At 44.0% G+C, this 16,185-nt stretch overlaps 1 protein-coding gene across 1 annotated transcript in view; it reads right to left on the bottom strand.

The window, feature by feature from the left end:
• Window positions 1-16,185, bottom strand: part of SPEF2 (sperm flagellar and cilia associated 2) — a 1,083,747-nt gene that overhangs the window by 907,141 nt on the left and 160,421 nt on the right. Inside the window, exons 7-8 of the mRNA XM_085631001.1 lie at window positions 15,362-15,557; window positions 8,475-8,663 (exon numbers count right to left, since the gene is read on the bottom strand). Coding sequence (XP_085487127.1) covers window positions 8,475-8,663; window positions 15,362-15,557 — 385 coding nt within the window. The remainder of the gene's footprint in view (window positions 1-8,474; window positions 8,664-15,361; window positions 15,558-16,185) is intronic.

The following is a 16,185-nucleotide window of genomic DNA, read 5'->3' as shown; positions in this document are numbered from 1 at the left end:
AGGTAGTTCCTGCATGGCACGGACTCTGCAGTTTATGTAGTGCTGGAACTCTGGGTGCATGCACACAGTGGGGTACACCATGTGCCCCCCCCTGCATGCACTAACATGAATGGGGAAAGGAGGGCCCTGTACCGCCCCTTTTGTTACCTGACCACCAGCAGTTTCATGAAGTAGGAACCTCCATGAGACCGCTGGCGGTCAGCAAACTCGTAATATGCATGGCAGTGCCGCAGTGGCACCGCTGGCATATTGTGAGCCCCTGACCTCCGTGCCCCAGCCAGGGAATGTGGTTCCCCGACAGTTGCGTCAAACCAATGGCGGTCCAACTCCAAAAGTTTTAATACAGCAGTGGGACTGCTGGTGCAGCGATGTCCGGACTACCACCGCTGCGCCATCGTGAGTTTGGCTGTCCCGAACCGCCAAACTCACAATCAGGCCCGAAGTGTATTTCCATGAAAAGGCATGCTCTACTCATTGAAATTAAGAAATAAGTTAATTGAGTAAGTGACACCTTCTCATAGACGGATCTTGGTAAATGAGGCCTAGAATTGCTTGCCAATGTTCCTTTAATCCATCTAGCCTACTTATTTTAGAGGCATGTCTTCCAATTCAGGCTTGAGTGATAATTTAGCATCAGTAATTCATTCATAATTCTTTAAAATATTACTGTTAAGCTTGAATCAATAAGTTAACAAACATTAACTTTAGAAGGCTTCCAACTCAGTGCTCTATTTATAAAAGAATGAGAACCAGTCCACAAAGATCTGCTCAGAAGCCCGCATTTGGCGCTATTAAATGACAGCACACCAAACACCAAGGTTGCTTAATCTTCAGTCCACCTCATGCCTCTGTGATATACTACCCAACATTCCCTGCCCCTTTATCTCTCTCTTGCTGGCTCCTGCTTTCTCTGTTTGTGTTGGTTTATCTATCTTCCTCCATCTTTCTGCTTTGTGCGTTTTCCCTCTTTTGCTTTCAGTAAATGTATGATGCAAAAAAACAAGTGCTGGTGGCCCCCACAGGCTCAAATTAAGCACTGCTCCAACTGTGTTATACCCAATTTTATTTTAAGTGCAGCCACGGGGAAACATTCGGGCAGCCTCAGGGGTTCTCTCCATAATGTCTTACCCATGGGCTTCAACCCAGACTGACTATCAATCAGCATGTGGTGATTGATCTGAACAGCTATATTTTGATGTAGGTGCGTATAGTAAAAATGGAGCCCTGATTTGGTCAACCCTTCTAATTTTTTTACTTAAAGGAGCAGTGCTTAATTTGTAAAAAAAGATGTGTTACAATTAAGACTAATCCAGTCCACCCAAAACTATGAGAATGGTGTGGAATAATCTGAATTGTCATTTTAAATATATATGAATTAATAAACACTGTTGCTTTTCTCAACTGCAAATTAGACAGACAGCGCCACCATGTGGCGGACTGTCATTAGTGCCGGTGTTGAGAATTAAGTGCTGGCGCCAAGCACCGGAAACCACTGGCTCAAAGTAAGCACTGCCCGGTAGTATAGCTACCATTAGTGCACTTGGAACAGCGGCAGCGAAGCTGAGGGGAAGGAGTGACCCTGTTCCTGTCAACTGTTCTACAGAGATGGGTGACACCTAGGTTCAGACAGTGCTGATAGACCAGAGGGTCCAGTATGTATGGTCCCTACTCTGTGGTGTTAATAAAGTTGTATTTTATGTGTGGCTATGCATTTTTGCAAGCATGGCAGATTTCCTCATACATAGGTCTAGGGATAGTGGTGGGATATGAAGGTTCACTGAGAAGAATCTATTGGGAATGTAGTGAATACAAATGCATATTTTTCTGTGGAATAAGTCATTTAAACACAATGTGTCACTTAACTCCAGTGTTATGAAATGTGAAGTAAATGGGCAAATTTGTGCGAAGAGGGCCAAACACCTTCAGGTTTTATGGACTGTAGCAAGGAAATTTCTCTACGTGCATTTTTTTCAAGAGTAATCAAAACAGTTACATCTGTAAATGCACATTTCTGCCATTTATTTTTTCTTTTTTAAACAAATCTTATGGGGTTTTACATCAATTGCATTATACAAAACAGATGTTATACCTATTGTTATGCAGTATTTCTGCCATTTCTTCCTCCCGTGGAATTTTAGCATTGCCAGGATACCGGTCCTTGATCAGATTGATGGGCATATTCTTAGGGACGTCAAGGACACCAAGAAAGGAACATTTCTATATTTTTGTAATGTTATGTTATTTAAATTGAATATAATGCACGACTCACCCATGGGCTTTCAGCAATTTCCGAAATTTGCCATCATTTGCACAAGTGCACATGCGTAGTGGAAGCTTGTTCCAATAACAGGGGCAAGGTAAGAGAAAGCTCTTCCCCCTCATCTCGTTAAATGAATGCGGGGGCACACAATAAGGCTTTATCACACAATATTAAGCTTCTACTGGGTGTGTACGGTGTAATTTTGAGTTGAAGATATCCGAGTCCTTTGCCTCTTAGAGCATTGTAAGTGAGAGAGCAGATCTTAAAAATGCACCTTTTTTTCACCATCAGCCTGTGCAGCTCTTTTAGCAACGGGCCGAAGAGGTGTCAGGAGGAAGATTGAGAACAAGCCTGGCTACAGTGTTTTGGACTACCTGTAATTTGGTTATCAGCGTCTCATTTGCTGCCACCAAAAGAGCATCGCCATAGTCTAACCGGCCTATTACTAGGGTTTGTACTAGCGTTCTTCTGGCAGATGTAGGAAGGTAAGGAAATATTCTGCGCAGAAGATGCATATTATGATAACAGAATCCGGTGGTGGCCAGAATGTACTCTTTCATCATGAGAGCTTAGTCGATTTTCATGCCAAGATTCTTAACAGATTGTTTGGGCATATGGGTAGACCCCAGTTGGCAAACCACCACTCATCTGACCAGACAGAAGAGGCCTTACCAAGCAACATAATCTCCGTCTTGTCTACATTTAGTTGGAGATAATTCTCATTAATCTAATCAGAGATGGCAAACATACTCAAGGCAAAGCGCTTTTTAGGAGCAGCCAGGTCTGACTCATATGTAAACATCAGCTGGGTATCATCTGCACAGGAGATTATTTCAAAGCCATATGGCTCTATGATCTTAGCAAGGAGTGCATTATAGATATTAAACAAAGTAGGGCTCATACAAGAGCCCTTTGGGACACCCCTGTCTAGCTGCATTTCACGAGAGGAGTAGGGGTCAAGGATGACATTTTGATGTCTGTCTTTCAGAAAATGGTGGAGCCATTTAAGCATGGTCTATGTATTCCAATCTCTCTCAGCCTCGCCAGCATCCTGACATAGGAGACTGTGTCAAAGGCCGCTGGGAGATCTACTAGCACGAGTATGACTGGACTTCCTGCATCACGTGGAAGTCACATAGAGTCAGTCATTAATGGGAGTGCAGTTTCTGTGCTGTGGCCTGGTCGAAAAACCAGATTGCGAAGAATTAAGGATTTTATTTGATTCTAGGAAGGCTGATAGTTGTTTAATAATTAAGCCTTCGAGTAGTTTACCCAAATGAGCTAGCCGAGATATGGGGTGATAGTTAACCAAAGACTTTTGGTCCAGGGTTGGTTTTTTTAAGATAGGTAACACAGGCAGCTTTCTATTCAGAAGGGATAGTACCTGTTTCCACCAAAACATTAAGTATCTCTAAAATAGCCGGGACAAGATGTCCAGAGGAGAGCCTGTTTTAGCAGCAGCCAGAGATCTACGAATTTCCTCTAAGGTAAAGGGTTCAAATCTATCTGTCTGTTCTCAGATCAGCTTCAAAACTCAATATTAAAAAGTACTTTAGGACACTTGCCTGCCTGTTCAATTTGATTGCTGATAAACTGACGTCTCGAGATTTTGATATTATAGTGATATTGAGATAATGCTTGTTTATAAAAGTTTTTATCATGAGGCTTTTTTGGTTCTACGCCATCGTCTCCTTACGACCTTAAACACTGATTTTTCCAGTTTTAACTTAGTGGTAAACCAAGGAGCAGAGGGACGCCGTTTGGTTGAGCTGTAGTTTATGTTGGGAACTGTTGAACCCAGAGCTTCTTTTAAAGCAGTGTTAAACATATCCAGAATATCATTGCCCTCAAAATTGCTTCCAAGCAGGCTAAAGTGAAATGATTCACTAAAAGCTTTGCGAGTAAGTTGGTGACATGGCCTATACTATTTCTCTTCATGTTAAGTAGTTGAGATGACTAAGCATAGAAGGGAATTAAAAGGTGATCTGTCCTGTAAGAGGCATTGGTATCTCTCATTCAATATATTCAGAATTGGTGAATAGTAGGTCAAGCGAGTGACCCAATATATGAGTAGGGCCTCCGATTCGTTGAGAAAGACCGAGCGTTTCCAGGTCTGCTATTAGCTTCAGAAAAAACAAAGGGGGGAGCAAAGAGGTACCACTTGTTACAAGCAGTGGAGGTGGATACGTCCTCCTTCAATCTGTAGTCATTAAACCACAAAGATCCACACTCAGATAGTTTCAAAAGCCATGTCCTCCCAGGTTGAGTATGCTCCCTACAATGGTGGGAAAAACACACAGTGTTTTCAAATACAGGGGTATTTAAAAACACTGTGTGCTTTTCCCACCATTGTAGGAAGCATACTGATCCTGGGAGGACATGGCTGCTATTAGCATCGCCACTTCTGTGTTAGTGTAATCTTCCCCAGGGTAATTAAAATCACCTATGACAAGGAATGTTTTGGTAGCTAAAACATGGGTGGCTATTTCTTCTACCAGCCGTTGGCTGAAGCCTGCCTTAGATCCAGGAGGATGGTAAATCAAGGCTCCTTTCCAACTGTCTGTGGCGGATAGATTTATTTTAAAAATACCTAATTCCATTGAGTCAGTATTATTGGTTGTAATCCATGTCACATTGACAGAGTTTTTAAAATCTATAGCAATGCCGCCTCCTGTTTTCAATCCTCTGTCTAGCTTGATTAATTTACAATTTATAATTGGACCCTGACTGTAAGATGCTAATTTTTTTAAAGGAGAGCAGTTAATGTATGTTACAATGCACAGGCATCTTCCCTACCGTTAATGTTGTATAATTTGGGAGGTACTAATCTTGCTTACTATCCTGCACTGATTCCTAACTGAGGAACTGGGGTCCTATCTGGGCCAGCTACCTTTTTCAATTTCTCACATAAAACTAACTTTAAATATTGTTTGCAGTTAATAAGTGAGAGCAGATGGGCCCTCAAATTCCCATAGATTCAATCTTCTGGGGAGAAAAAAGTTCCTTTGAGAGTAATGTTTGTTTTTTCACATTTACCTCTTGCTTTGAAATGTTTAAGTGACTAAACATTTTTGCTGTGAGCGTCAAGTGCCAAACCCTGAGAGGGGGTGGGATTCTCTTGCATTTAACTCATTGTTAGGCATACTTCTAGAACTCCCTAAACGGTGGTTAAATGGTCACTTCTCTGTGTTTTGCCTCTGTTGAAAAAAGACACACTTTATCAAACCAGTCCCCATATTTTTATTACATTTAAGAATTATTTATTATGTGCCCTCAACAGCGAATTTATCAGATTTCCAAATTATCTCTCCCACTTCTCTACCTTTTGACCCCTTCAGATATCCCCTTTGCGGCTTATTAATGAACTGGGTTTTGTCACTGACTCAACAGACTACCCGATGTTAAAATCTACATATCTAATCTTTAGGTAATGGTTTTCTCCAAGTCCTTGTTTTAATTTCAAAGTCATTTACCAAATTTAATTATTATTCTGGAACAGATCTAGAGCTGGGCCTAAATGCAAAAAGTCACATGGTTAACCATTTAGGTTTAGTCAGTGAATGTAGTCATATGGCAATCCGCTACATGCCATGTGCATTCATATTTTAAAAAGAATCAGGTAAACTGGTAGCCACAAGGACCTGCCTTGTAAATATTTATTCATTGTACAAATTTCTGGGTTCCAGAGATACACTTAGATTTCCTGTTGATATTTCAACAGCTGTGCCGTATAATTTATGCATCCTCATCAGTTCTGTGGTGAAATCTGACATTGTCTGGGCATTTGGGGTCTACAGTTGACATTCAATACATACATTGTTTATCCTTACTACCATTTTATGTCACTTTCATGATAAAGTGCTGACAGTGGTCAGAAGGGGCCAAAGTGAACGTTAACAAAGCAGAGCTTTTACAAAACATTCCCATTTCCCAGCTGAGTTGTCCAGCGCTACTATCAAGTATTGCCTTACTCCAAATTCCCTTACACCCTACCAGCCACATATTCTCTAATAGGCAGGTCCAATACTTGCAGATAACCTTAATCCACTAATACCCTACTCAGGTATATGACATTCCAGGAAAGTCAGGCAAAACTCTGAGAGCCTAGAGGCACTTCAGTCTGTCTCTGTTCTTGTGCATCGATAAAAGGAGTAGAGGAGCCAAGAAAATGCTTTCAGTTTAAAAAAAGACTGGAATTTCAATAGAGCTGTTGCTATCTGATAGTGTAAGGTAATTCAATAAGCTTGGTGAGTTAGATAAGGATGTATCATTCTACACCCGTAGCTACTGATCAACTACAGAAGTGGTTAGTTCAAGGACATTGATTTTACCGGGTCTCATTACTAGGTACCAGATGTAGAAGTGACAATTCTGCCAGGTGTCCCTCAAACTATACGTATGCAGAATTAAAAGGGATTCCACCAGAACCCCAAGAATCCTCTGAGGAATGAGGAATGGTCGATGTGATCAATATTTACTGGTTCAACTACCTCCACAAATTCCTCATTTTTCCCAGGGATTTTTGAACAAGTAACTCTGAAGATACCATAATTTCAAATGGGTACAAAACTACAATCAACTGGCATCTGAAACAAAGCCCATTTAGAAGTCTGAATGAATCCAGGACTCAAGAGAAAAGAAGATGTCTTATGCCTTCGGTGATTCTGATGAAATTACAGTATCTCCTGCTCCATGTCACCATCATAATCATTAAGACCAGTTTAATGACTTGCAAGTCCATTAGAAGCAACACCTCATAGGTGCCATGAAACTAACCACCACAAGCAAACAATCCCACAGCAATAGCCAAAGCAATGCCAGAGTGGAGGATGAAGATGACAAAAAAGTAAAAAGCTAAACATAAGGCCTTCACATCTACTCACCCAGACATACGTGTCAAATTCAGAATTGTTCCTACCATCCCGTAACTCTGAAACAAACTGGACACCACTTTAAAAAAAAAAAAACACTACCTCCATATACAATAGTGTGAAATGTAACATTCAGATGCTTATCTTTAGTAGCATGTAACTGCCTTGTTTTCTTGCTCATGCTCACTCTGCTCACCACATATGCCCGGCTCCACAGTGCAGCAACCCGTCCCTTAGCAGTTGAGATGCAGATTTTGCAAACCAGCAGCTCAGCTAAATCTTTTTATAGGTCATGTACTAAGTTGGTTAACTATGCACCTGCTCCTAATCTTGTTGAGAATGTAGGGCCTGATTTCGAGTTTGGCGGTCCTACAGTGGCAGCTGTCCTTCACTGTCCAGTGAAGGACTGCCAAACCTGTGGTGCGGCCACCCGCCAGAACAGGAGTTAAATCCTGGTCTGACGGGCGGTGTTGTGACAGGTTGGCTGCGGTGGTCTGCAAGGCTCATAGAATAGACTGTAATGCAGACCACTGCAGTCAGGCCTCTGACTGCACCTCCCTGCACGGTGTGGCATAAATGCCACACCGAGCAGGAAGTGGGGGTGCAAATACAGGGGGCACTACATGTGCTTCCTCCCCCCGCATGCACCTCTGGCCAAAATCTGACAAGGGGCCCTGTTTGTTGCATTTCCTCCACCCTTTGCGTAGCAGGATCACTTCCATGAAAAGAACGATGGCAGCATATTACAGCTGGTTGCATACCTTCGGCCCCGTGGGATCCTTGCTGGCGGTCTGACCGCCGAAGTCTGAATACTGCGGGTGGACTCGCAGTGTGACGGTGGTTGAACCGCCTCCACGGGGAACTGGTAATCAGGCCCTTAGACTTGTGATCGATAACAGAAACTGTATGTGATACAGTATTCATTTGCAGCTTGCCTGGGAAGCTTGTTGCCATTTACCAGTAAGGGGATCAAGTTGGGGCCCACTGTGACTCACTGAATATTATATTGTTTGCAAAAAACTGTTTAAAAAACGTGTCACTGAGTTTTTTTTCGGCAACAGGAACCCACTAATTTCTCATTTCTTGTGACTGACCTTGAATGGCATGCCAGTTACCCTGCAAGCTGGCAAGTACTCTGTTGCTCCTCATCTAGGTTTGCACTTTTTCTACAAACATTACAAACATCTTTATAATAAGACTTTAATAAGTGCCAACTCCAGGGAGCGGGACCACTGCAGGTAAGAATACCCATCTTCACAATACTCGGTTGGAACATGGGCAATGTGTTGAAAGCAGCAATGAACCTAACTGTGTCAAACAAACAGATAATAAGGAGTTATTACCGCATCTCTATCGAGGGCATCCTGGAAATCTTTCAGTCGTCTTTCCTCATATTGTTTCTCTCTGAAGATCCTGTTCTGCCACAACACATACTTTTCGTGGCGAACATGCATGAGCTGCACGGCCACGCGGCGCTCCTGCTGGGACTGCCTCATGAGTCGGGTGATGAGCTGCTCCTCCCGGTAAGCCTCCTGCAAAACCAAACGCGACGTTACAATGGACATGCACTGCTGGAACAACACAACAGTAATGAGCTGCAGGTCATGTTTCTCTAATGTGTTATCCAAAAGGGAGAAGCTGCAGTCGGTGCTCAGTTTCCCTCTCTTTGGGGCCTCTCTTTTTAGAGGTGCGCAGCCAGCCCAATGCAATGTGATCGGAGATGACGCACTAAGAGGCCAGATGAGTAAGAAATGGACCGTGCACATGTTCAGCCATCCCACCCCTTTCAGGTGAACTGGATCCATTGTAGAACTGGAGACAGAGATTTTAAGGAATACTGTGGTGGCTAAGTCTGGGCAGGCCTAGGCCTGGGCTAAATTTCCGTTCCACTCTCGGAAATTGCGATAATTTGACATTTTCGCGTTCCGCGGAGAGCGCGAAAATGTCAAAATTTCCGCATTCCGCAGCTTAGCGATAATTTGTTTCTTGCTCTCGCTGTAAAATAATACATTCTCGCGCGCGATCGCCTTACCTGTATCCCCACGTTCGCCGACAAGTTTTCCCGATCCGGTCGCGTTCTCCACGAGATGTTGGATTGTTGGTAGCCATTTGCGCTGTCTCGCGACAGTTCGCGCCCGCAGTAATGTCATTGGTCGCGCGATCACGTCTTTCTTCTCGCGATCATACACCGCGAGAAGAGTTTAAACAAGATGGCCGCGCCCGCGAGCAACCGCATGGGTAAGTTGGCGAGCCGCGACCACGCAGAAAATACCGCGAACGGGCAGGAAAAAAACTTCCGCATCTTCGCGATATTTCCACGTGTTTGCGGAGATTTTTAACATTTTCGCGATAATTTGCGAAAGTCACTTTCGCAAATTCCGCCCACCCCTAGGCAGGCCTACTTCAGAGCACATGTTATACTGCGAAATATGTAAGGGAGAAAGTCTACAAACTGATAGGAATGGAGGCCAGCCGCTGAAAAGCAGCTTTGTGCACCATAATCTACACCTTCCCATTACAGAAGTGTCTGGCAGGCCTACCCATAGAAGGATCAATGTGGCCGGCAGGAAAAAGCAGGGCAGGAACTTGAAATATGCCACTGAAAGTCTGCGCTCCAGTTTTATCTTCGCAGTAGAAGCTATAAAATGCATCAAGCACATTCTTACAGGCACATAGAACATGAATATGAAAAAATCATGCAGGCAGAAGCATTCTGGGACAAGAGGCCTCCAGTAGGTTATTACCCACAGAACCAAAGTATCATGATTCCGATGAGATATCATAGTGATGTTAAAATATTATAGATGTCGGGCATTTAGAAGTTAAACTCCCAAGAAAACCAAACCAGTTATTTAGAGGAGGGGGAACCTCGATGTTTCAGACAACAAAGCATCAGTTGCCTCTGCTCCTGGAAACCCAAGGCCTGGTGGCCCATCCATCAAATGGATGCCGGCTCAATGCATCACCAGGCCTTCCCTATTTAGGGTAGTCTTTGCAAAGCAATTTTTTGCTCTGAGACCATTATGGGTGTTTGTTTCCGAGAAACAAAAATAATGAAGAGTGGGTCATCATGGCATACCGGCTCTGCATTACTGTTCTGACTCAAGAGCTCTCACTGTTTCATGGCAAGCACTTTTTTCAAAAATGCACTGCCATTGTGGCAGTTTACTTTAAAAATGGGGGGCTGTCGGCCACAGGGCCAGCGGAGGAAGGGTCTTCTCGGCTATTTGGGGTATAGCTTAAAGGGGTAGGGATTCGGGGTGTGACAACCCCAAATAAGTACATTTTTGGCTCGGTAGTTGGGTCTGGAGGCCTGCTATGTCTGTCTCGGTTTTTCTTGTCATCTTCATTGCACATAAAAGTGTTAACTTCTTCATTTTTTGAACCAGGAACTGAAAGACATTTAGGCCCATGTATCCTAAGCTTTTGCATCGAGTTTCCATCACGTTTTGATGCACCCCCACTGCGGAATCCCTTTTGGTATTTACAAAGTCACACAAATGTTTATTTGCGTGGATTTATAAGAAAAAGTAATGCAATGCAGCACAGTGCACTGCCTTGTATTACTTTGCATAAGGCAGACGTTCTATAGGTGGTGCATAGTCATTCCAGTGCATCCTCCCATGGATTTTGACACAAACACATATTTACATAGGCACAGAATTCCAAAGATTGTTTATCTGGGTTGCATTACCTTTTGGCACAGGCCTGATCCAAATCCTTTTTGGTATTTACAAAGCTACGCAAAAGTTGATTTGCATGATTTTCTAAGATAAATTAATGTAATGCAGCACACTGCGCTGCTGTGCGTTATTTGTGTCAGGTACTGGATTTTGATGTAAACCCATATTTACAAACAGTTGCACACATGGATTGGCGCCAAAGTGGTGCACCTACCTGAGGCTGGCGTAACAAGGAGAAACATCTTTATTTCTTCTTGTTTTTCCTCTTTGGGTGAATGCTGCATTCTGCAGCACATATCCAAAGACGAAAAAGACACTAAGGATAGTTTTTGTGCAGAGCGGCCTTCCTGACCATAACACGTACACTCTTCAACTATGGCGTAAAGGTGTCCATGTTTGCCCGAGGCAGCACAAAGTGTGCCAACATATCGAGACAGCAGAAGGGTGCCATTTCTTAGAAAATATGGTGCAGTTCTGATCGCTACAGGAGATGAAACGCACCGCAGTAACTTTGCTTGTGGTGCTGAGTGTAGGAAGCTGGGTTTCTGTTGCAGTAACCCCCCACTTTTTGCCAGACTACTTATGCACTTTCACTTGACGTGCCCTGGGTCCCTGCCAATCAGGTTACCAGGGCCTGTGTTCTTTCCCGAAAACTGTAACTTGTACACCCAATTAGCACTCTCAGGCCACAGGTCAGCCCCTGTTAAATGGTACCACAGGTACCCAGGGCACTGTGACCAGGGAAGGCCTCTAAGGGCTGGGGCACTTATTGTGCCATCCTTAGAGGTCCTGTACCTTTCAACTCACACACTGCCTTTGCAGGCTGCGTGTTTTGGTGCAGAACAAAGTGAAGAGTCGACATGGCACACATCCCTGTGTGCCATGCCTACAACCCAATGCCCTGGCATAGATCAGTCACCCCTCTAGCTGGGTGCCCTATACCAGTGGTGAGGGTACAGGTGCATGAGCCCTGTACCCCTACAGTGTCTAAATCCATTCTTAGACATTGTAAGTGCAGTGCTGCCATTAAGAGCATATGGTGCTGGGAGTTTGTCATTACGAACTCAACAGCGCCATAATGGTTACACTGAAAACTGAGAAGTTTGGTATCAAGCCTCTCAGCACATTAAACCCAAACTGATGCCAGTGTGGGATTTAATGAAAAATGCATTCAGAGGGCATCTTAGAGATACCCCCTGAAAAAGGACTATCCTCTGGTGGGTTCCGTGACTGGTACACACCAGCCTGCCACCACGAGACATGTTTCTGGACCTCTAGGGTGGGAGTCTTAGCTCCCTGAGCCCAGAAACAAAGCCTTTCCTGAGCGGAGGTGTTCACACCTCCCCCAGGCCAGGAAGAGCCATCTGTAACAAGGGAGCTTCAAAGGCCTGGCAGCCATTGTAATGCGAGCCCCAGCCTCTCCTGCTACCAGGAGCAGGCCCCCTTCCTGTCTCCCCTCCTTTTCGGCGAGAAGACAGGTGGGAAAAATTAGCCAGCCCAGAAGGTGTGCAGGAGGTGAGGTGAAGCCCACTCTTCAGTGCCCACCATCTTGCAGATGGCAGGCACTCCCCAATCAGGATTAGGGATTGTGCTCACTCCCCCACATGGGGTGAGCACACTAAGGGTGTAGTCACCCTAAGGTCAGAAGCCCATTGGCTACTGACCTCAAGACCCCTAAAACGCCTCCTAAATACTGGATTTAGGGGGCAACCCTGAACCAAGAATGCAGACAAGAAACCAGAAGAAGAAAAGAAAAAGAAGGACCGAACAGCTGTGCCAAAGCTAACAAGAGGAGGATGCCCACTGACTTGGCCCCAGCCCTACCGGCCTGTCCCCACCTCGAACCTGCTCCAGCGAAATCCTGGTGTGTCCTGCAGCCAGCAACCTTGAGAAACCCGGAGGACCTGCCTGCCTTTAATCCCAAGGACTCTGTCTCCTGTGAACACAGGATGTGTTCAACAACAGACTCCAGCTCCGCAAGGATCTGCTGGTCTGCCCCACTCTACACCCGACGACCACTGCCCGAGTTTGAGTGGCCCAAAACCAAGAGGAGGTCTCCCCGGCGATCCTGACCTGAGATCCGGAGATCCCTGACCTGCCTCAAGCCTCCAGCCGATGCCTGCAGCCTCAAGCCGGAAGGTGTCCCAAACCCCGACCAGGAGTTGGTAAGAAGATACGACCCTAAAAGGCACCCCTGCACCCGATGCCCCACGGCCTTGGGTAGCCCAACCAATGGTGCCTAACCAACCCCCAGCATCCCAACTTACCTCTCCAAGTGGTCGTCGCACCGAGAGGACCTTCGTCCCCGAGCCTGCAGTGTGTTTGTGAACCGGAGACTCCCCATTGAAAGCTACAGGGCACCCGATGCCAAAACAGCACTCTGCACCCGGCTGCCAGAGTGCCACTGAGGGTGCATCTTTTGTGCTGGCCTAAACACCCATTTGCCCTGAGCCTAAGTCCAGGAGCTCCACTCCCACAACCCAGTGGCCTACTCGTCAGCAGCCACCAACCATGCCCCGTATCCCCCACTGGATAACATTGGCACTCTGCACCAGGCTCTCCTAGTGCCGCTGGAGGTGTAACTAGAGTACATCCTTCCCCTTGGGGGACCCCTGAGTCTAACCCTAGAATACCAACTCCCACAACAAAGTACTTTTGAACCTTTGAACCGATAACACTATTTTTCTCCATAGGATAACATTGACGGTTTTTTTATGAAAGGTTTCTAAGTGTGGAATTGGAAAATCTAAGAAATCCTTTTACAACTGTACTAAATAACAAAAACGCTCTCACTTACCTGTTTACAGGAAATGTCCCAGTGTAGAATCCAGGTATACTACACTGTGTATGAAAAGTAATCTGAAAGTAATGTACTGGTCATTTTACTAAAAATTCTAAACAAAGTATATGTACTGTATTCAGAAAAGCATTGCATTATCAGTAACACTACAGTAATCAAATCAAAATACATTTACAATTGCAATCAAACTGTTTACAAACTGCATTACTACTGTAAAGTATTAATTGCTTACGCGAGCCAGGCTTGCTTGGTTCTAGAAAATAAAATAACTAAAAGAATATTTTTATACAAAAACAATTGGTCTGAAGGTCAGTCTTTGAGTGTGAATTCATTTGCTGACTGAGTGTGTGCAACAAATGCTTGACACTGTCCACTGAAAAAAACTTACTGCTCAACCACACTACCAGAAAAAGAGAGTGAGGTGCTATCTACTTTACTTCTGCCTACCTTTTGGGTTCCACTGGACTCTGTGCACACTACACCCCACTTTGGTATAGTATATACAGATCCAGCTTCCTACACTGAGTTACATCGCTTCTTTATTAAATGTTCCCCTTAGTGACCAGTTTACCAGAATTGTAGTAAATCTGCACCCACAGAAGTATTCCTTGGATGGATACAAATTTGCTGCTTTTTTAGAATTCACCTACATTGGCAGTAATAGGCTTGGAAAGCTAAACCAGTCTCAGGTTTCCAGGAATACTACTGGCAATCAAACATGCAAAAGGCATTGGGGCGCATGCTTGCAAATATTAAAACCACTGCCGATCCCTCTGGGTAGTATTCCAAACGATTGTTTTTCACCCACTGTACTACTCTAGGCAGAGGGTCTGATTGAGGATTAGCAGAAGGCATTAAGTCAGACAGGGTGGTGGAGGGCTTTGCGGCCTTTACTCTGCCTGCCGCATTTAGATTCGTCTGCTAGCCTAGCAGACATCTCTATACATTGGCAGAAACTGAAGTCATGGCGGTTCCTGTCAAAGTAGGAAAGGTTTAACGGACTGCTCCATCAAATATAATTGCTGGCAGTTAAATATTTCCAAAGATTTTTATGTTTCAAAAACAAACTACAAAACACGAGTTTGTTTTGGGAAAATAAACAAAAACTAATGACCACCACACCGGTTTTCTCCCATGGTGTGTGGGACACTTTTCTTTCTGCCCCTGGCACTCAGTAAAAGACAAAAACAGCCATCTGACCGGTCACTCTAAATAGGGCAGGTGGTCGGATGGCTTACTTCTGAAGGTCCTTACTCCGTTGGGCCATTAAAGGAAGTTTTAAATTAACAGAGTATAAATGTTACTTCACTTGTGTAAAACCTGCGGTCCACCCAACTCAAAATCATGCTAGGGGAACTTGGAATTGGTCAGACAGGTTACTCCATCACAGTTGCAACAGATGACCTGTCTATCAAACTCTAAATCAGCCTCATGGGCCCACCTAATGCAAATCAGCATTGACCTTGTCCCTCATGGGAACAGTCCTCCCAGAACCTTGGTCACCTGGCACATTCATCCGGTGGCCCTCTGCTTTTTTTAGGTGGGAAATTTGAGATTCACACCCGACTCTTACTGACTAAGCTATGCCCCCGTATGCCTTGGCGGACCTCTTGTCAGGATCTGAATCAACCCTATTTCCTAGTGTCACTGCAAGTTAAAGTTTGAGCACACAGTACATTAAAAACCTTGCATGACAGTGTAAAATAGGCAAAGCGGCATATATATACAGTTAAAATTCTCCACCTACCTCTTGCATCTCATGAGCTTTAAGTTGTTCTACTAACATTTTGCGTCTCCTTTTCTCCCGCTGTTCTTGAGCAAACACATCTTCTTCCAAACGTTTCTGAATTTTTTTAATGTATTCATCAGTTGAATCTGGCTTGACCAGATCAGTGGTGGTTGTTCTTGGAGATAATTTTCCTAAAACTTTTGTTTGAATACACCTAGTCAAGAAATAATTTAGGAAGATAAAGGTTTCAGCAAAAATCGGAGACTTAACTTTTAACCAGTAGATGTAGAAAGTGTAGACAAGAAATGTGTTTTATTAGAAATATTCATATAAACAGCAGCACATTTTATAATATGTTCCCTGATTTATATAATGGACAAAATGGCCACCTGAGGACGAGTTCCGGAAAGTAGATCAATATTGGAAAGTCAAAGTATATCCATGAATGTGAATTAAGTGAAACAATACCATACTAAGGTGCCTTGAGACAAAAGATTAAGTACAGGTGAAGCAACCTTATAGTCATAGTAGAGAAGATGTGTGTGCAAGAGGCACATCAAATTAATGCCCAAAGGGAAAACAATTTTTCACCAGATGAAGCACACAGAGCACAAAATAACAAGACTTGGCAATGCTCATTTGTTTTGCTTATTTATAAATTAAATTGGTATTAGCAGGCACCCATGCCTTTAATTATGGCCTTTGTCACCAATATATCAGCAACCCACTTCTTTCCTCTACAAGCAAGTGATATCAAATGGCATTTCCAATGTTTGTTACTTGGGTACTTAATTTTTGAGCCAGTATATAACTTTATTTTGTTATCGATTGCGTTCTAGTAT

Source organism: Triturus cristatus, chromosome 2_1 (genome assembly GCF_964204655.1).
Source record: "Triturus cristatus chromosome 2_1, aTriCri1.1, whole genome shotgun sequence".
Classification (NCBI taxonomy): domain Eukaryota; kingdom Metazoa; phylum Chordata; class Amphibia; order Caudata; family Salamandridae; genus Triturus; species Triturus cristatus.
This window is presented reverse-complemented; position numbering and strand designations above follow the sequence as displayed.